The following is a 21,590-nucleotide window of genomic DNA, read 5'->3' on the forward strand; positions in this document are numbered from 1 at the left end:
AAAGCAAAAAAAGCAGCAACTGGGGGATATTAGGCTTTCTCGCTTCTTTATCAGTTTCCCTGGCCCTATCTGGCTCTTTCTGTTGTCACTGGAGCAACTAATCACCCCTCCCCTTTTGTTTGGTGGTAAATGAGTTTTCCCACTCCTTCCCGGGCTTGGGTTAATCTGCAAATCCCTGCCTTTGTTTGGGAGTTAATTACCTGCTCGCCAGAGTCGGGGCGCAGGTGGCATGGGGCCACCCCGGTGGCGGGGGGCAGACGTGGCATGCCGGTGGCACCTCGCCCCATGCCGGGGCCGCCCCTGGAGCATCGCTGCCAAGGTGTGCGTCGGCGAGATAAAGCCGCCGGTGGGGCTGCAGCGCCCGAGACGGCTTTGTTTCAAGCGCCGATCTCTGCCCAATTAATTTTTCTTTGATGCCATAAGCCCCTTTCACTCGTGGGAGAATAAGGATAACTTTTTTGCGGCCGCTTTTCTGCCTTGCACTGAGGTGCACGGGAAACGCTCGCCCTGCCAAGGAGCTGGGAGGAAGGATCAGTCCCTGCAGTCATCATCACCCTTGTCCAGAGGCCTCAAGGTGGCTTGCAGGGAAAACAGAGTAGATGGGAATGCATTGCTCTGGGTTGTTTTTTTTTTGCCGGAGTTGCTCTGAGCTTTCCTGACCACCCTCCCCCCAGGAGTTTTAGCACCGCTGCCACGTCGGGCCGGAGCTGAGCCTGTCCCCTGCACCACGAAAGCCACCGGTGCTGGGGTGAGGAGGGGCAGGGGGATTTGCCCAGGGCTGTTTGGTAACTCAGTGGCAGGGAGGGTTCGTAGATGTTGGCTGTGCGATGGAGCCATGGGCTGGGGTTTCGCGCTGGATGGGATGCTGCCCAGCAGAAACCACAGGAGCTGCGTCTGGCATGGGTTTTTCTGGTGTGTCCACACCTTTCCCCTGTGAAAGCAGCTGTCCCTTCTAGAACCAAAAGCAGGTTTAGATAATGCCTTCTTAAAGGCGTGCGGAGAGCTGGGAGAGCCTCCCCAAACCGGTGGAGGGGAGGAAACCAGCGGCACGAAATCGAAATCCTCCCTCGCTTCGCCTGCGCTCTCAGCTCCTTTGACTGATGCGTTCCTTCCCCGTCTCTCTTTTGTTGCTAATCACCGTCCGTCCATCAAAGCATCTTTTCCTTTTGTATTAGGGCTGCTGTTGAGGACTGAAGGTCTCCCACGCGTTCTCGCACGCTCTCCTAGTTGTTGGCTTTGCATCCCCGTTTTGCTCTGCTCCTTGGGAGCATCCCCTCCTCTCTGCCGCTCCTGCATCCATTGCTGACCCCAGATCTCTCCATCTCCCTCCCAAAGTTACCAGCCCTCCCTTCTTTGCAGGGTCCCATCAACTCCTCCATGCTCCCTTGCGATGTGACCATATACCTGGTGTGTAGCTGGGTAGGCTCCCCCCGGCCTCCCCCAAGTCACTTGACCTCTTTGCAAATCAATTTAACATCTGTGAGGCAGAGATAATAATTGTCACCTACTTCACAGGGGGGTTGATGAGGATTAATTCATTAATGTCGACAGAGGTCTTTGAAGATGGAACGTGCTATCTGAGAGCTAAACGTTATTATTAATTAGCAATTATATCGTGGGGCAGGAGGGGGGGGAAAGCAGAGACTCCAGAAGCACTGGAAGCGCTTGCTCCGGGCTCGCACGTCTGCCCTCGCTGCGGCTTCGGGCTGCCCCAGTTACGTGCCTGCTCTGCTGCTGGAGGGAGCCAGGCGTGCTGCATCCCGCCGGGGACGTGTCCCCCTCGATAAAAGGAGAGAGCAAGTTGGTAACGGAGAAGTAGTGGGGAGGGGAAGGCGTTCTCCGTGCTTGCCTGGCACCCCAGCGATGCCGGCAGGCCAGGCACCGCCAGACCCATGGCAGGATGTATCGTGTTCCCAAGGAGAAATCATTGGCAGGAGAATGGAGCGAGGGGAAGGAAGAGCCAGTGATTCATAGGACACACAGACTGTTTTCATTTCCTTCGTGTTTTTCTTTTTCGCATACACCAAGGCTGAGGCTAATTTCTCTGGTTTTCTCCCATGGTGAACTGGTGATGCTGCAGTCTGGTGTGGTGCAGGCTTCCCCTACGCAACACCGACACGAACCCTTTGCGGTCTCCGCCAGCTGCCTCGTGCCCTGGTGCGATGCCCGCTGGGGCCATTTCCACCTCCGACACCCCTGTGGCTCCGCTATTTCCATCCTGCCCAGCTGCAGCTGCGTGCGCTTTCGTGGCAACGAAGCGAGCTCAGTGTAACAGAGCGGGTGAAAGGGGAGGCCAGCGGCGCGAGCGGGGCTGAAGCAGGACTCGAGTTGTCTGCAGGTCTCGTGCTCACCCCCCTTGCACGACGGGTCCCCCTCCTTCCCCGAGGATTTTGCCAGCCAAAGGAGTGGCACGGCAGCACCCGCGCCTCCGGGATGTACGTCGGGCATCTCCCCGCCGCCGCGTGCCGTTTCCAAAGTACCGTTGTTCGGCGTGATAAACCCGGTGGTGGTTTAATGAGGTCACTGCAGTTTAATGTTACTGCAGTAATCTCTTTTGTTTTACTACATTAAAATATTTGTGGTGGAACGGTTGGACCACTGTAATGTGATATCGCTACCTTAATGTTATTGTTACCATGGTTACGCTAATGGCGGCTCAATAACATTATTGCAATTTAATCTTATGACAATAAAATTAAGGGTAGAACAGTGAGACCTCAACAATGTAATGTTACTACAGTAACAGCATTGTTATCGTAATCGCGGGAGCAGAGTCAACTCGTTGTAGTGTAATATTGGTACCAGCGCTTTATTGTTACTATAGTAACGCGGAGCATCCGCCGAAAGTCACGGCAGGGGATGAATGGGAGGAGACGGCGCTGGTGTACCGGTACTACAGCTACCCCAGGGTTGTCAGTACAGGAAGGTCACGCCGGTATAAAGTCACCTTACTCGCCTAATTCCACTATTGTGGTGTTTTTATCGGGGCCTTTCTTCTTCTCCCTCTGTTGCCAGAGCTCTTCGGAGCGGGTCTGTTGTTTTAGCGGCAGTAACTCTGCAGGGAAGGATTTAAAGCATTGCCTCCATCTAGTTCCAGATCCTTCTGCCCGGCGTTTTATAGCATGTGGCTGTTATGGAGCGATAACGTTTTATATTTATATGTCATCTTTCATCGTGAAGGATCCCGGCGCAAGCTACAAATTATTGCCGTGCTGCAACCCGACGCACGCTGCGTGTGAGAGGAGGGGGTTTCATCCAAGGGCACCGGAGCTCGCTTTGCTGCCCGGGAGAGATCCCGACTGAGATACCGACCTGCCGCGCACCAGTACCTGCGCAAGCGAGGGTCTCCTTTCTTTTGAGGACTTCATCCCAAACTTTGTGAGACGGAGCAGGGGGTCTTCGTGCATCCCGAGCCACCTGCCCCAGACAGCACCCGCTGTTACATGGGTGGGCACGGGGAAAATCCGCCCCCCTTCCCAAGTGGCCACGCAGCTTGTATCAGGGCTGGAAGGGCTTAGCGCAGGCAGTGGGCTAGGGGCGCAGGAAGGATTGCCTGCGGGATTGAACGTCTTGGAGCATCTGTTCCTCGGGCTCGCTCGTTCAGCCTGGTCTGGTGGGGCTCACCCCAAATCTGAGAAATGCCAAGAGGCAACTCGTCCGCGTCGGTAGAGCGTGGCTGCTGGGGTGCGCTGGATTTGCACAAGGTGCAGGTGACATCGCTGTGCCACGCGCGGGCTCGCTGCAGTTTTCTCCAGCCTCCAGGGGAGGGAGTCTGAGCTGCCGATCTGTCCCCAGCATCGCGGCCGCATGCCTGCCGCATCCCTGGTCCTGCCCGGGCCCAGCACGCCCAGGGATGCGTGCTTGTCATGCCGCCGCGCCCGCCAGACAGGTTCGATGCCCCGGTTGCTTTCTTGCACCCCTGAACTACCTACACCACCTCTTCCCCTGCTTGGCAGGCAGGGATTTGTCCTCTGCTTTGAGCCCCTGCGCTCCCTCCCGGCTTCTCAGGAGATCTCCATCCCTTGACATCTCTTCTCGGTGCGTTTGAAACCTGAATTTGGGTGCGCTGCTGCCTGCCTGCCCGTGTTTTGCAAGCCCAGCCTCCAGCCCTAGCACAAATCTGGGCCTGTTCAGCGAGGCAGCTGCTCGGCTCTCCTTGTGCATCAGCATTTGATCTCTCTCCATGGGTATTTGGACTCTGACCACCGCCGTAATTCCTTGTTTGTCCTTTAATAAAAGACCCGTGAGCCCCCTTGACACCAGAGCTGGAATCAGTGGGACCTGGGGCATCCTGTGTGCCAGCTCTTCATGGCAATCTGGTACTGCATCCATCCTGCCAAAGCGGCTCCTCCGGGAGTTACATGTTTGAAAACACGAGCAGCGGCTCATCTCCCATTCAGTGTTTTTCTCCATCATTTGCTTTATTAAATATTGATTTTCTGTTGCATTATTAAACCTTAAGTCCCAAGCATAAATTCAGAGTTGATACTTTAATCTGGCTCTTCTTTTTGGCCTTTAAAGCTGATTTTTCTGGCCAGTCCCCCCGGAGGTGAGTCCAGAAGCAAAAGCCTGTTGCAGAGGCTCGGGGAGTCGGAGAGCAGGAGCAGAGGGCTCTTCCCAAGAGAGTTTGGTCTGTTTGGTGCAGCCTTTGCCGTCGAAGGCGGCATCCACGGGGATCCTGGCTTGCAATCCTGCAAAGACCACAGGTGAAAGGATGCTGGGGAGGCAGCAGCCAAGTTTTTCAGGGAAGTTTGCATGTTACTGGCTGAGGGAAGGATATAGCCTTCTCATTTTTGGATAGCGTAGAGAGAGTGCAATCTGAAAGGGAAATTTAGTCTGGAGTCACTGCGTGGACAGAGTGGCAGTGAGACATCCCTCCGTGTGCCCCGCTCTGTTTGCTCCCTAGGGTTTTTGCTGCCTTGTTCTGCCAAAATTGCCACGCTCAGGAGCAGTGCTCTCTGCCGGGGAAGGAAGCCGCAGATGGCGATGTCTTGTCCTAAACGCATCTCTTCCAACACAGCTCCTGGGCGATGCTGTACAAATCTGTGCTTTTCTGCCGTACAAATCCCCAGCGAAACCAGAAGTTGGCCTCGGCCAAAATTCCAGGCAAAGCCAGAGGGATGCGAGTGGTGGGACTGCCGCCAGTGCTAGGCTGCAAAAAGCCACCGGCCAGGGCGGGAGCGGTGCAAGTAGCCACCGGCACGTCCCCGGTAGCCAAGGTGGGTCGTGCTGACCCGCACCGGCTGGGCTCCGCTCGCCTCCCCTTCCCTATCAGAGAGCTGCATGCAGCCGGCCGCTGCCAAAGCCCCACGCTGCCAGCAACCAGGTGTCTGAACATATTTCCAGAGCCAAGATAACTCTGGGGCCAAAAGGGAGGAGGGGAAAGCAGTGTGGCAGTGCTGGCAGGTTTGGGAGGATGAAAAAAAAAAAAAAAAAAAGATGAAAAAAGCAGGGGGAGGCTTGCAAACGGCTTTTGGATACCCATCCAAACAGGGCATGCTGGGCGGCATGCAACCCGCGCCTGGCAGCTGGCGAGCTGAGCAGTGATTTAAAACCAGGCTCCCAGCGGCGGGGAAAGAGGCAGAGGGGGAAGCAGATGTGAACACAATGCTGGAGATAAAGGAGAGGCCAAGGGAACAGCTGCCGAAGAGCCAGCCCGGCCCTGCCACCTCCCATGGCAGGCACCAAGTGCTAGAAAACCTCCAGCAAATATCCACAAGCTTAAGGATGGGGTGGAGGGGTGACTGAGCCCATGGAGGATGAAAGGGAGGACCCAGGGGGAAAACGTGGTGTTTTCTGCACTGGTTTTTTCTTGGGTTTTGAAGGAGAGGTTGAAGCTTGGAGAAGGGGAGTTGCATTGAAAGATGGGGAGAGTTGTGATCGTGTTTTGCCGTCCTTTTCCTGTCTGTTCTGGTGCTGCAATGGAGGAGAACGAGATTTGGCAAAGGAGAAAGGGGAGGCAAGGTGGGAAGCAGAGAATAAAAAGGCAAGGACCTTCAGAAAAGAGGTGGATAGGTGGTCTTTCAGAAAAGACAGGGAAATATGGTCTTGAAAGATTTCTCATTTGGGTTTTCTGGATCTGGCTGGTTGTCTGTCTGAGAAGCTGGTAGTGCAGGATAGCAGTGAATCCCCTCTGCCCCGTCCCTTGGAAACGAGGTGGCTTTGTTCGTTAGTCCTGGGCCGGATCCCTAGAAGAGCCCTACAGCACGGCCCCACTGGGTGCAGGCGAGAGGACAGGGAGGTCTCGTTGCGTGTGGTGGATCCACATGCTCATTTTTCATGTCTGGGTTGCTGGTCCTGTCTAGCCAGCAGTAGAGATGCCCAGAAGATTTCAGCTCTGGGTTCCTCTCCTTTCCTCCAGTAGCATCTAGTGTAAGCCTGGGACAAGGCAGTGAAGGTCGCAGACCCCGTCCTGGCTTGCTGTCCTACATGAGATGAGATGAACAGGTCTCAGCCCACCCCCCCCTCTCTGCCAAAGCCTCCCCATCACTGAGCCCTCGCAGGGAACGGGCTCCCACATTTGGACCCAGGGCTGTCCTTGCCTGGGCCCGCCTCGAGACGAGGGGTCAACAGAGATGTCTTCTCCATGCTTTACCCTCCTTGTAATCCCTCCTCCTTGCAGCCAGCCCGACACCTTCAGCCTTTGATCCTCCTCCTCTTTTGCAAACACTTCTCTCCGCTCATGGAATTAAATCTCTCTTGCAGTGTTTTCCTTCCCTATCTTTTCTTTTTGGCCGAGTCTGTCTGAAATATTTTTTTTTTTTTTTTTTTTTTTTTTGCTCCTTCAGCAGCAGGGCTATATAATTGATAGCCTCACCAAGCTTTCCGAGCTGAACATTAAACCCTTCCTGCCTTGGCTCCGACCGGAGTTCATTACTTTCTGAAAAGCTTCGTTGTCTGTTTGTGCTCAGATGATTGTTGTTGTGGAGGGGAGGATATTGTCAGCGGAGAGGAGGAGGAGGGGTTGGATTTGGCCAGGACTGCTTTGTAATCAAATCCTGCTCTCTTTCTTTTTTAGCAAATTTTCAAGTGGAAAAGGCCTCTTTTGATAAAACTGAAGTAGTGGCACCCTTCCGAAGGTGGGAGCAGAAAACTCAGGCCCCTAGTTAATGTTGTCTCAGGGGCAGTGGGAAAACGGTGCTTTGCAAATTGCCTGCGAGAGCGATGCTCAGCCCCGGGCAGGCGGGAGCGGGGGGGCTGTTCCCATCACCACGGGCTTTATACCTGGGCTTCTTGGCGAACCTGCCGTGGTCGTCCCTCCCAAACTTTTGCATCGTGGGAGCTTTCCTGGGAAGGCTGAGCCCCATGCAGTGCTGGCAGGGTCCCTCCGTCACCGTGATTTCCTTATTCTGGTGCTGAGGGTCACTGGGCGGGTGTGTTTTTGTGTGATACAACTTGTTTTCCGCGTCTTTCGGCCTTTTCTGGCAAGACGAAGCAGAAGTGCTTTCTCTGGTTTGCCCTACGCCGATGCCTCTTCTTGGCTCCCCGTCTACCTCCGTGATTTTTCAGCACTTAAAACACAGCAAGGCTGAGGTGATTACAAGGATTGGAGATGCAGTGACACTTCCCTGCCAACAAGTAATTGATTTATTAAAGACATTACAATACATTCATGGTTGAGCGTAAGAGTTTCCTTTGAACTCGCTCAAAAATCCAAAGGGATTGTGCCTGTTTGCAAGTACCGCGGGCAGAATAAATCTGCGCTCCCCCATCGCCTCCCCCCTACCCCCGCCGCACCGCCGCAATTTCATTTCCCTTTGACTGGCGCGAGTAAATATCACAGCTTGACAACTCCAGTCCAGTGACCGGTGTGATCCAATTTAATAGCATTTAAAAATTCAAAGTGATTGTTAGCCAAATGGAAATGTAAGATTTCATACCCAGCCTGCCTTGGGGAGGAAAGGAGGAATGAGGGAGGGTGCGGGGGATGTAGACAAATGGACTAGATAAAAAATAATGGAAAGTAACTTAATTAAAGAGGCTCGAGCCAAGTTAAAAACAGTAATGATTTTGAATTGGAGAACCACAGGTTTTAAAAATGAAAGGGAAAGAGGAAAGAAAGGAAAGGAAACTGTGGATAAAGAGCCTCCAAAATGATTAAAAGGGAGGAGAGGGAGGCATAGGAAGGAAGGGGTAAAAATAGTCCTTCCGTGAAAAGCAGGAGCACATGAGGAATAGATGGTGCCGTTGATGAGGCTGGGCATTAGAAAGACAAATAGGGAAATTAAAGGATGCTCTGGGGGGAGATAACTCCCTGCAGCTTTTCTGGCGTCCTCGGAGGTGCAAGGATGGCCGAGAAGAAGGCTTGAGGGCTTCATTTAGGAGAAACAAAACATGTAGGAGCAGTCCTAACGGAAAAGAAGAGCAGCCCCCACGTACTCTGGGCACGCCGATGATATCCCTGCCTTGCGGTGGCATCGCTTCCTCCCTTTCCTCTCCTCTCAACTCTGTCAAACATAGCCCATTGGGGTTGAAATTTGGTAATGAAATTTTAATTGCCCCTCTGTGTACACGGATATCCTGCTGTGCTCTCTACAGCCCAATGACTAATTTTTAACCGCGGTGCTCTCGTCTCGTGTAGCCCCTTGGAAATACCTGTCCTGGCAGCCGTCTTCGCTCTCACAGTGCTTTTTCCATGGCTTCCCGAGCGCCGCAGAGCCTGAAAAGCAGGTGGTGACGGAGCATCGATCCGAACAGGTGCTTTTGGGCCATTTGCTCTTCGGGCCTCATTTTTCTCCATCTGTAAAGTGGGGATAATAACGCTGCCTTATCTCACCAGGGTGTTTTGATGATAGGGTTATTAATGCCCACGCTGCGGGCAGACCCCGAGAAAGCGGAGGTGATGATGTGCGCGGGTACCGAGAGAAGCCGGGGAGGCGCGGGAAAACGTCCTCGGGGCGTGTGAGCTGGGGAGATGAATTATGGCAGAAGAGACTCACCTTACCTCTACCCTTGCTGAACTTTCTGAGAGTTAAACCTTGCGGTGCTAAGATGAGTCTCTTAAGGGCATTTTAAGGCGTGGGAAGGATGATGTGCATTGTCGCACGGACTCTGGCTCATTGGTATTTGCTCTCCTGCTTGTTTCTGGCAGCTTTGGCCAAGCCTTGGGTTGGGGAATTTGACGTGTTGGGTCAGGGTGGATGCTATCAAGGTGCATAGGTAGGGTGCAGGACCAGAATTACTCCTTGGGAGGGGTGAAGAAGGCTGGAGGGCTCTTGGAGCCCAAGGTGGAGAACCTGCAAAAGTAGAGCTGTGTAAAAAAATGACTAAGGGGAGGAAGGAGTGGACCAGGGCATCTTTGGGAAGGTAGACCTACCTCTGCTGGAGCGATGGATGGGTTCACAAGTCTTGTGCAAAGATGTGTGTTCCCATGGGGACAGAAGGAGGGGCAGCATCTGGACGCATAAATCACCTCACCTGCCATTCATTTTGAATTGCTGGATCTTGCCAATGTCCTGCTTTATAAGCAGACCAACAAAGGGTCTGGTCATTCGTAGCAGCCTCCAGACCACCTAATCAGAGAATAATAGGGTCATGCTCCCTGCCTGATCCCTTAATTTTTCACCGGAGCCAAAGGCGATCACAGGAAGAAGCCCAAGCAGAAGTAAAGACTGGCTGGAGCATGAGGATACATCTGCAAGGGCTGGAGCTTGGTGTGCGCAGGGCTGGGGAAGGATGGGAGGAAAGGGGCGGCTTGGGGACAAGCAGGGATGGCAACGGCACATGTGTTGTTAAAGACTTTTTGCATCCAACCCTGCTCCCTGCACCGACGAGGGCATCCCTCTGCGCATCCATCTCCTGCTCCCCGTCACGTCCCTCCCCTAAGCTTGATGCCAGTGTGGTGCTTTAAGGTAGTTCGCAAGCGGTGATGTCCGGGAGGGCTGAGGATGCAGCCTGCATTAATCTGCCGTCTCCTTTTTCACCTGTTCATGCAAAGGCTGTATTTCTATGTCTCAGAGGTATGGCACCTAGTGCAGTGGGGTCTGAGAGCATCAAAGATGTCATAGGGGAGCTTGGGAGGAGAGGAGGGATGTAAATAGATAAATAGAGGCGAAAAGGACACAGATAGACCCAGAAGATACAAATAGACTTCACTTGCAATGCAATCAAAACTTGGGACTTTCACTCAGTTCCATGTTAACGCCGTGAATCTTGACATTTTTTGAAGTAAAACCATCAGGCACCCAGCGTTCGTCGCAGCGTTTTGGGAAGCGCCGCTCATCCTCCTGCAAGGGCGGGCGAGCCGCCGCGCTTTCCCAGGGCACGGGCTACACGGCTCCTCGAATTAGATTAGTGTCAGTGTGGAAAGTGTAATCATAAACACTTACTTTGTGCTCGAGTCGGGGGAGAGGGAGCGCAAGTGCGAGAGCGCGGAGATAAGAACAAATATGCAAGAGCATAGTGTGTTTTTAATGGAAGGGAGATTTATTTCTCTCTGTGTCTTTTTAAGCCTCTAGATAGATCATAAAAAAACCCAACCCAACCCACACACAACCTGTCTGCCTGAAATAGCCGAAATGTAATTTAAAGAGCATCATTTTAACTAATACTTCACTTCAGAGACACCTGCCCTATATTCATTGGAGATGCGGGCTGCATTAGAGCATCTGATTTATCTTCGGAAAGGACGTTTGAGCTCCTTTGTTCCTGCCGGGTCCCTTTTGACAAGCCAAGTGGCACAGGGCCGATTCAGCATCCTTGTCCGTCCATGTGATGCTCGCTCCTCATGGATGGAGAGCTGACGGGGGGCACAGGGAGACCCCCCACTCTCCGGGAGCAGGGCTGGGAGCAGGACCTGCACCATCAGTGCGGGGCATGGCCCCTTGCCCTCTGGCTGGTTTTGGGGAGAGGAGCTGAGGTTTCACGCTGGATTTAGCAGGCCAGTGTGCGCTGTTGGACCAGATGAGGAATATCGTGTAAACTTGCTGCTCGTTGGTACAGGAGACTCCAGGTTGACTGGGAAGTGCTATTTGCAGGCACGTCCACTCGAGATGCATGCCCTAAACTAAATCTGTGCATCTCGGCTGACGTGAGTCCTAGCTGCACATAGGCCATGGCTAGCACGACTGTCTCCATGCAGAAATCTCCCCACTATGGTTCCTGTGACCACAGGCTCCGGGTATCTCACCATCTCTTAATGCCGTTGTCTTCATAATAAGCATGCGAGGAAGAGAAATACTTGTCATTGCATTGATAGAGAGATGAGAGCCAAAGAGACGGAGTGTTTTGCCCAGGACTAATCTGGCAGAGCAGGGAGCGGTGCAGGCATCAAGCCATCCTTCTCTGCAGCTTATTGACCCGCAGCAAGGATGCTTTTTTTTATTAAAAACAAAAGAAAGTCCACAAATCATGATTTTCTCCCAGGGTGTGACCCGGTGGAGGAAAGGATCCAATGTTGTCATGCATCCCTCAGGAGATGGCAGTGCGGGGGCTGGTCCCAGACAATCCCGAAATCCCAGGCGGCTTGCTTCTGCTGGGGGACACATATCGAGGATGAGGGAGTGCAGGGATGAGCAGGAGGAAAAACACGGAGAGAAGAGCTATTGTCAAATCCCTAGCTCGCCCTTTCTGATCTGAAGTTCACTTGTAATATTTTTCTCGACTTGGGTTGCTAATGCGTTTTGTTCTCCAGAGTGTGCGTGGCCCAACTTCCCGCGCAGCCTTTAATTAGTTTCTGGATGATGACATCTCCGCTGAGAATCATCTCGCCATGTCCCTCCGATCTCGGGGGGAGATAAAGGAATCTAATAAAGACGTTCAGCACTTCTAGGTGATGGGTTTGACAAGCTTTGTATTAACAAGAAGTCGTGTTCAAACTTTCTCGGGTACCCCTGGCACGCTGAGGTTCGGCCCCAGGCGGGAACTTTTCCCAGGGGGTCCAACGGAGCCTGGTGGGATGAGAGTGGCAAAACTGGGGACCCTGCATCCCCAAGCAGGGTGAGACAGAGTCGCTGTCGGTTTGATGGTCACCGTTGGAGGTAGTTGTGACAGAGGCTGTCGTGCCTTGAGGAGAGGTGTCAATAATGCTGGAATGAGGATGTAGGTGTCTTAAGGTTTCGAGATCCTTCAATTTTCTGCTTTTTATGAGGCGTTGCTTGACTTGTGGGGGGAATCCCAGGTGGCTCAGGGTGCAAAAGCTGGAAACTGAGATCCTTGCTCTGTGCAGCATGTGTGGAGCTGAAAATGAGATCTGTCTAGATGGGGAGCTGAGCCGCCAAACAGTCCTTGTTCAGCTGTATTTCTTCATGGATAACAATGCAAAAACTTTACTTTTACATCTTTCTTCTTTTTCTTTTTTCATTCATCATCATCAGATCCATTTTAGAGAAGGCAACAAAGTCCAGAGCAGGGCCACGACTTCCTTGGGGCATTGTAACGTGAAAGCAGTGCTCGGGTCTCCCAAACCTGAATGATGGATTCTCCCTGCTCCATAAAGCTGCTTATTAATAGTACTGCTAAGCAAAGTCTTGCTTGATTCCCCAAAGGTGTGGGACTTGGTGTCAGGTGTTTCTTCCTTTTTGTGGTAGGAAAAAAAGATGTTGATGCCTTCAAAGCCTTCAAAGCAGGGTATCAAATCTAGCCCCGGCTCCTTAGGGCAGCGGCAGTCTGGATCCAGGTTGGTGACCTGGACCCGTGCGAAAAAGTCAGGAAAAAGTCCTTGTGCTGGAGCACCTGACTCTCCTTCCGTGCCACGTTTATTCTGGCGTATCCCTTGTTGACTGCGGTAGGAGCATTGCTGATTTATGCTGTCGTAAGTGGTATCAGATTGGGCTCCCTTTTGGCACTTAGCTATAAAGTTTGTCTGCAGAAACCCTGCTGCTTATGCGGTGAATTATACCCGCGTTCACAAATACTTTACTAATGAATGATTGGAAACGTCTTGTTTCCCCCCTCCTCCTCTGAATTATTACGATGCCATGCCGTATAACCTGCTGCAGAGACGGGCGTAAAAAATTTTGTGTCCTCCAAGCTCGGGAGAGCTTTGCCGCAACAGGAGCCGTTACCTACTTGGGAAATCATTTAGACACATCTCGGTGCCGTATGACACATCTCATTACGCCTTGCTTTAAAACGAGCAATTGCCATTAGTTATTTATTAATTGCTTATTAAGGTCGTTACATATGTCCTGTTCATTTCCAGGCTTCTTTCTTCACGTCTTTGGCCGCTGCCAGGTTTGCGCAGAAGGGACTCGGTCCCTCAGCAAAGCCGAGCTGAACGCGGCACGCCGGAGGGGAAGGGGGTGATCGTGCAAACCCAGGGCAGAGGCAGCCCCGGGGGGCAGGATCAGCTCCTGTAATTGTAAGGGGTTTGTATACAAGCCTTCGTGACCGAGCAGTGTAGCTGGAAGCAGGCTCTGAGGCTGTGTTTGCCCTTCCTCATGGACTTCTTCAATACGGCTCCTGAGCTGTGTTGATATGATGGAAGGATGAAGCCCTCTTTGCTTTTCTCTTAATTATGGTTGTGTCAGAGTGGCACAAACTCGTTTCCAAGCCTGTTATAACAGACCTGTAATTGAAGGCACAGGTCTCTCCATTTGCTCTCTGCCTTCCTTAAAAAGCAGAAAGGTTTCCAACACAAAAGAGGGAGAAGGCACAACGGAGGTGCCTGGCACTGCGGCAGCACCGTACCTTCTCCCGACCCGGCGGCTGCTGCCGGAGGAGAGGCAAACTGCTCTGGCTGCAACCTGGAGGGGTTGGATAGAGAGCCAAATATTGGGGTCCCTGCCTCGTGCCCGGTCCCGGCTGGGTTTGGCGGATGCCTCTGTTGCCAGCCCAGGAGCGTGGGCTCGGTCCGACTTGTAGCATCGCTGCAAGCAAGGCTAGGGCACCCAGGGCTCCTGCTCGCCGGGTCCCAGAAGCAGGACCCGTGGTAGCAGCGCTCTGTAAAACACGGGGAAGTCTGCAGGTGACAGCGGTAAGAGGCTGTTATTAAAAGCAGGAGCAGCGTCAGCCTGATGTTCAGGAAGCTGCCAGTGCGCATCACAGATCGCCTGCAGAACGCGTCTGAATCTTCCTCTTTTTCTTTCTTCGAGACGCTTTTATAGTTGTTCTTTGTTGTTTCCTTTGATCTGAAGCAGATGTTGTTCGTGCTGGAAGATGGAGGTTTGCATGTTTTATGAGGGGGAAGCAAAGCAGTGCTTACCAGGAGAGCCCACTCGCTCCCAGGCTGCTGCTGGGGGCTGCAAGCCCTGCGCGGTGCCGGACGCTTTGCTGGGGCAAGCACCCGCTCTGCCCGGCTCCTGCACGAAAAGGGGTTTGCAGGTTTGGAAAGGTCACACGTGTATCTCTGCGCCGCTTGCTCGGCTCCCAAAACTGGGTAGAAAGGAGGTGGTTAAGGCAAAAAAAAAAAGTGCAATTGCTCCTTGCAGGCACCCAACTTGTTGAGGTCTCCTTCCCTGTCTCTGGTGGAAAGGTTGTTCCAGATCCGCGCTCCCCTAATACTCAGGGGTCTCCTTGCCTCTCGCCTGATGCATGGCTGAAATCTGGGGCACCCAGGGAGCCCAGCCGCGCCGAGGGGTGCGGCGGGGACCCGGTGTCGGGGAGAGGAAAGCACAGACAAGCAGCATGGTCATTGATGCAAAGGAGATGGATGGGGAGGTAGCGATGATGGGAGATGGCAGGGCTACAGGGTACGTGCATGGGGTGCGTGAGGTTTTGCACCAGCGTTGGTGCTGGGCCAGGTGTTTGGAGGTGAAAGCATAGCGGGGATGTAGTCAGTGCCAGGGAATGTATCTGTGTAGGCAAGCGCATATGCTTGGATCCGTAAAGACGTATATCACCTGACTGAACACCCTCGAACGTGTAACGCGCCATATGGCTTGGTTAAATATTTAAGCAAGCTGCTTTCTGTCCTGAGGACTCCGTGTGTGCGAGCGGGCGCCAAATCCGGGCAAGCTGCAGGCATGCCCTGGGCACCTGTGGAGGGCTGCAGCGGCTGAGAGCAGCCCAGAGACCTTTCCCATCATCGTGGCAAGGATAGGGGAAAAAAAAAGAAGAAGTCAGATCGATAAAACACCAACCCCTCTCTGGGGAAATCTGTGCTGTGTCACTGGAGCAGCTTGGCCAACGCTGCCATGTTTAATCACTTCTGAGCAAGAGAGACGCTGAACACAAAAGGACTGCCCGCAAGGAGAGGGTTCCCGCCTGGGAAGCCTGCATTTATTTAGCTTTATTTATTTATTCATTCCCATAGGGGCACAGCTCCATCTGCGTCCCGCGTTCAGCATAAGAAATTTCTCCTCTGCCCCATTGCTGCAGCAATGCCAACTGCCGGTGAAAGCGTTTTAATGCAGAGGGAACGGGAGCACCGGTGACTGTTAAATAATATTAAATATAGACTTGCGATCACTTATTTATTAAAATTTCCCTCCTTAGTGTGGTAAAAGCCTTACAACATACCTGTTCAGTCTCCAGAAAGGCATTTTAAATAGTTCGTGTGGTTAATTATTCAAACGTTTAATTAGCATACAATAACTGTCGTGTTAAATCCTACCACTGCACATTTAATTTAAGGGTTAGCTAACGACTTCGCTGACGTTGTCGCTCTGGTTTACTTCCTGACCATTCCTGCCTCATCTCATCCCAGGTGGGCTGCAGTAAATTCTGTCTCCCCAAACCTGTCCCAGGCTTGGTGGGCTTTTTTCCCGGTGCACGAGCTGCTTTTGCATTTGTCAGAGAGTTGCAAAGTCTCCCAGTACCCGGCCAAGCAGCAACGCAATCGCCTCTCCTCCCCTACACGGTCTGAGGAGTAAATTTAAATCTCCTGTTGTATTGCTGAGGAGGAGGACGTAGTGCTCGCATTTTGGGAAATCCGAGTTTAATTTCTTTTAATTATGTTTTAGAATCTGGTCAGTTGATTTGATTACAGATTTTTGTTTCTCGCCTGGGCAGGTGCAAACCCACGTCTGCGGTACCAGAGTCGCAGCGCAAAGTCTGACTTGCTTCTTTTTAAGTCTCGGTGAGCTCTGCAAAAAACAAGCTAAACTGGGTTGACGTGTGTTCGGTAATTAAAAACATCAGAAAGGTTCCTCTGTGATTTAGCGAGCATCGCATTGAAGGTGATAAATATTGCTCTAGTTTTGTCGGGACTTACAGCTGGAAGCTATTGCTTCTTTGCAGGTGATGGAGGGCAATTCCCTGCATCTCCACCTCTCCGAAATGGCAACGGTAATACCTCCTTGGCCTGTTTTCGGTGTCGAGGCTGTAAGCTCAGTCTTTGCAAAGCGCCCATGGGTTACCTGGCTAGTGGTCCCAACCTCGCCAGGAACACGGCGGGGCGATCGTCGCACCGCTGTAATTAATTGCATCTCCCCGATGAACTACCTGGCTATTGGCAGAGCATCTCCCAGCGGTCCCAGGAGCTGTGTGTCGTCCCCTTACGCTGGGCTTAATGACACTGATGCATATTAATATTTCTTTTGGTGTCATCTTCATGCCCTCCACTGTCCTGCCCCAGAGCCCCCGCTGTTCTGGGAGCATCTGATCCGTAGTTGTCCTCCAGTGCATGATTAGCAGATTAGCCGTTGTGCCCAGAGCAGCAAAAAAATGAACTCCCAGAAGCCCTTCAAAACAGAGAATAATTCATTACCCACCTTGATTTCCACTTAAAATGTACTTTAACTACACTTCCAACTACAAACCCTAAATCACCCTCATGTTCACAAAAAATCCATCATTTTTTATTTTATTGCACGGCACTGGCATGACATAATCCCTTCCAGAGCGTCTTGGAGTGCTTTACGGATCAATAAATTACTTACCTGCACAGCAGAGGCAATGCGCACAAGGCCATTGCAGTCATTCCGGCTCGGAGCAGCCCCGGGAAGGTGTGGGAGGTGGGGAGAGGCAGGGAAGGGGTGCTCAGGAGCGGGGTCCGGGTCAGGAATAGGGGTGTTGCAATGGTCTGGGCTGCAAGCTTCAAGCGGGTCGATGAATGGGGCTCACCCAGGGAAGGTGGAAGAAGCAGGATGCTTTGCAAGTGATTTGTGACTCTCCTGCAAAGCGCTGCAGCGGGGTGCCAATCCGCTGCTAGGCTCCGGAGAATGGCCTGAAAAAAAATAAACCAAGGAAGGTGATGGTCTTTATTATGTTCTGCAGGTGCAGGCTGATAACAGCAGCCGATCGTTTTTCTCGTACAGCCCTGCCGTAGAGCTCGTAGAAACTCCAGCCCTCCCTGGCAGCCGCATCTCGTCCTCCGCTCACGCAGCAGCAGGGGCCGAGCGCTCCCTGCTTGCTCCTCATCCTTTCCCCTTCTCAGCCCCCCTTCTCATCGCCCCCCGTCCTGTATGTGTGTCCCCAATTTGGGTCTTGGCCCCTCGTATCTGACCTGCTCCTGGATGTTGCTGAAGGCAGTGGCATGGCTTTCATCCCAAATTTCCCTTCTTTTGCGTGGTGGTAGATCTTAGAGGCTCCTTGGTAGACTTGTCATCTTCATGCCCAGCTCCTCTTGGTGCTTTTCTGGTTGCAAAGGCATGACGGAGAGCCTGCACGGCTGCCGCAAGAGCTGCGAGCCATGTGCGTGCTTGGGATGCTCTTGTTGAGCCGAGAGCGACGGCTGCCTTCGGGGCAGGTTGGACGGGGTGGATGGTGTTTCCCTGGTAGGATGCAGCTCTACTGGAAAGGGTTTGTCAGGGCTGGAGGACAGGATGAGTACTGGAAGCAGAGTGGGGAAGAAATATCGTCTCGCACGCCACGGAGGTGCTGAGGAGGAGCTGTCTTGAGCCTCCCTAAAATGACTGAATCCCTTCTGGCTACGATTTCTTCCCACATCAACCCCGTTTTCTCCACCCCCTTTCCCCTGAGTTTTTCTGTCGGGTCAGATGAGACTGAAGGGCTACCACATAGCTTGTCGCGGTGGAGGGAGGAAGGAAATTCAGCCTCCTTCACCCATGTTTTGAGATTTGAGTCGGAGCAGACCCGGTTGCATTTTCATTTCCCTTTTTGTGTCATTACAGTGTCTCCGAAAATCACCGAGATCTCTTCCGACATCTCCATCAACGAGGGTGGCAACGTCAGCCTCACCTGCATAGCCACGGGCAGGCCAGATCCAACAATCACCTGGAGACACATCTCGCCCAAAGGTAAGAGCCAAACGTTACCCAAAATATTCCGGGAAGGGCACAGCACCATTTGCAAGCAGCTGGAGAGGTGCTGTTGGCTTGTTCATCTTACAGCTGTTAAAAAAAAAAGGTGGTGTGCATGGAAAAGATGGGACTTAATGCAGGAGTTGATGACTCTGATGGAGAAAGGTCCATCGTGGTGGTCTGGGAGAGGAACTTATAGTTTTGCTCCTGTGGAGGATTGGCAGTAGGTACCAGGTCAGGGCTGTCGTGCGTAGGGATTGTATGTGCTCATCCGGCCCTGTTTTGAAAAGTTTTTTGGCAATTCTCTCGTGTTGCTTCAAAGGAGGACTGTAAATAGTGCAAATGAGCAGGGAAAACACACGAAGCATTAATTGGTGGCCTTGTTAATTGGTAAGCAAAACCTGAGCAGAACTGTGTGGGTGTGACTGCTGGGAAGCAAATCCCCATACGTGCCCGTTTGGGAGCACATTATTTCAAACCCGTTTCCCGGCTGCTTCTTGGCGTCTGCTTTGCCTTTTGCTGCCCTGTTACTCCCAGGTGGCCGCGAGGTTCTCACCGGCGAGCTGGGGCTGAGATCTGGGGGCTTTGGGTGGGGTGATCCGGCTGAGGGGCAGTGCCTGACTCTGATCCTCTGAATCCCGCTTGAGTTCAACCTCAGACATTTTCCCCCTGAGGTTTTACCGACGTGGGCTGTTGTCCCAGACAACAGGGATGCCCCGGCCGGGCTGTCCGGCAGCCGGAGAAGACGACGCAGCGGCGGCAGTGATGGATGGCGCCGCGTCTGCTCTCTCTGTTCAGCTGCCTGACGATGGCTGCGGCGTCTCGGTGCAGCTCCATTGATTTTTTTTGTGACTTGTCTGCGCTGTAGCAAGCTGCTGGGCCAGATCCATCACTCTCCGTAGCCCAGGCAGAGAGCGAGCTGAGTCGGCGGCATCTCAGCCCCTTCCCTTGACAGGAGCCTCTGTAAAAACCATTCCCCCCGGTGCGCGCATTAGCTTATGCGCCTTAGGTGGTCGTGCCTTCGAGACGGTGGCCTTCGGTCAGGGTCTGTGCGTGGCTGAATGATGAAATCCCTGTGCTCCTCTCCAGCCCCGAGCGTCTGTCCATGGCATGGAAGTTGCTGTCGCTGTATCTGTCCCCATCAGGCGGCATTTATGGTTGAGGCAGTCCATGTGCCTCCCCCCTCGAAGCCTTTTTCTTCTTTCTCCTCTGCCCCTTGTCTACCCCGACAATGTGTTTTTGTCTCGCTCGACCTCCTCCCCACCTGTTTTCTCACGTGCATCTTGTTTTCTCCGCAGCCCCGCTCCCCTTCCCGCAGCCCCTCCTGCTCCCCCAGGACCCTCCTCTCCCACTCCCGTGCCCCTCGCTGCCTTCTCCCGCGCACCATCCATCCTCTCCTAACCAGGCTCCTGGCTTACGATGCCTCTGTCTTTCGCAAAGGCTGTTTTCTGTGTTTGCTGCCATCCAGCAGGTTTCTTTCCCCAGGGAATCTTTACCTGCGCTTGAACCAGATGTTTCCATTTTACTTAGGACTTAGCTGCTATGGAAACTGAGGATGCACCAGGAGAGGAAGAGTGAGCTAATCAGAAATTACCTGTGGCGCTGTGTAATTTGCAGCAGCAGCTCTTACCTGATTTTGGCCATGATTAGGCATTCTGCTTTCAAAACTCAAAGGGAACAAATGATCACAGAGATTTACTTGAGCCTAGCCTCCTGCTGATGCAGGGTGCTGAGCCCAGAGGTGCTCCGAGACAACTTTGGTGGCTGCCCATCTCCGTAGGCAGCTCCTCTGTTTTTCTCCCTGGGTCTGCCAAGCCACCGAGGGGCACCTCTACTTCTCCGTTTTGCATTCAGCGCACATAGGAGAGACGAGGATTGGAAACGTGGGGACCGAAATAAGAGCCAGGGCAGGTGCACAGAGGTGCTATAGCAGATGCCGAGATGTAACCCTTTTTCTTGTAGGATATACTCTAATTTGGAGAGCCAGGAGAGAGCGGGGACCCAAAGCTAGCTGCCGGCCCCTCTCTTGCTTGTAGGTCTGCCTCACCGCTCATCCCCGGGGAAGTCTCGAGCGAGCCGCCTCCTGCTCCTTCTCTCCGTCTTTCTCCGTCTCGCTTGGAGTGGTGCAGAAAAGGGACCGGGGAGAATTGGTTGAGGGAAAGCTGGTGCATAATTTAAGGGTTTACATAGCGGATGGGTAAGCGGCGCTCACCGATGTCGCTGGGGAGAGGCTTTGATAGCGCTGTCTGTGCCAGGCACGGACAGACCGGTAGCTGAAGGAGCCGGTCCCCGTGCTTACACCGGCAAGTGCTCCTCTGTGCAAAGGCACTTCACGGGCTTTATTATTTTCTTGGCAGCCATAAGCCTACTGCGCGGCTCTTGGTGGGAAATGGAGCAAATAAGAGTGTTTGCTCACCGGGGGAGCATGCGGTCGGGTCCTTCAGAGGATTTACACCAAGAGCAGCCTGGCTCCCCGGTGACTGATCTCACTCGAGACCCTTTCCCAGCCACTGCCAGCTCCCTTGACCGCTCGGCTGTTTTCTCTCCCGTGCATTGCTCTGGTCTGGTGCAATACACGTTGAGCAGCTTGGCCTGGTAAGCTCTGCTGAATTTTCGCATCTGCAGTTGCTGCCACGTTATGGGAGCCGTTAAGCCTGTTTTTGAGGCTCTGTTTGGTTTGGGGGGTGGAAGAGTTCCCCATAGCCGGGAGGAGGAGAGCATTTTCGCTGCGTGAATCTGAGCAAGAGAGTTTTCTGCTAGTGAATCGCACGAGTGCTGGCCCTGTCGGTGCCCCCATCACCGCTGTGCCCTGCCTGTGCGCATCCTCATCCTCCTGCCGTGAGCAAAAGCAGGAGAAGGGTTTTGTGAATCACTGGCCAGTCCAAGCAAAATGTGTTACTAGCCTGTCTTCTGTCCCTTCCCTCTCTGTCTTTTTTTATTTCTTCTCCCAGTAATGCTGTACTAACCCCATTAATGCAGCTGAACAGGTTGAGGTGGAACAAGAAGGGGAGCTGGTGTAGGTACAGCTACTTCTGCCTTGGCGGAGGAGGCTTAACCGCTTCAGAGTGCCAAGAACATTAGGATGGGGGTCAAGAGAGGCATCCTCAGGAGGGTGAAGGGAGGGAGGAGGGCAAAGAGGGAGAGGAGGATGTAAATAACCATGGTCAGGATATAGCATCCAGCATGAAGGCAGCAGCATCTTTCCAGAGGAGGTGTAGGTTGTGCAGGGGACTTGGACACCAGGCTCTGAGAGGCAGTGTTGTGTGTGCCCACACACATTTGTGTTTGCACCCATAGGTGCCCAACATCTGTTCGTTTCGAAGGCTCCGGATGTATTACGGTCCCCAGCCTCGCGGTGCCGATGCCCTCTGTAAACTGCAGAGAGGTCTTCTAGTTAATAGCCTGATTTTGGTCACTCAGGTGTTTCCATAGTTACTGGGCCCTTTATTTATTTTGGGGGGTAACTCTGATGTTGTCATGGCGATTGCCATGTTGTCAGGCTGGTTT

At 52.9% G+C, this 21,590-nt stretch overlaps 1 protein-coding gene across 8 annotated transcripts in view; it reads left to right on the forward strand.

Moving 5' to 3' along the window:
- Positions 1–21,590, forward strand: part of NTM (neurotrimin) — a 341,369-nt gene that overhangs the window by 292,790 nt on the left and 26,989 nt on the right. For all 8 annotated transcript variants that reach the window (XM_054803289.1, XM_054803293.1, XM_054803294.1 and 5 more), the window contains one exon: positions 17,955–18,080. In XM_054803289.1, the coding sequence (XP_054659264.1) occupies positions 17,955–18,080 (126 nt within the window). The remainder of the gene's footprint in view (positions 1–17,954; positions 18,081–21,590) is intronic.

This window comes from Grus americana, chromosome 24 (genome assembly GCF_028858705.1).
Source record: "Grus americana isolate bGruAme1 chromosome 24, bGruAme1.mat, whole genome shotgun sequence".
Taxonomy (NCBI): domain Eukaryota; kingdom Metazoa; phylum Chordata; class Aves; order Gruiformes; family Gruidae; genus Grus; species Grus americana.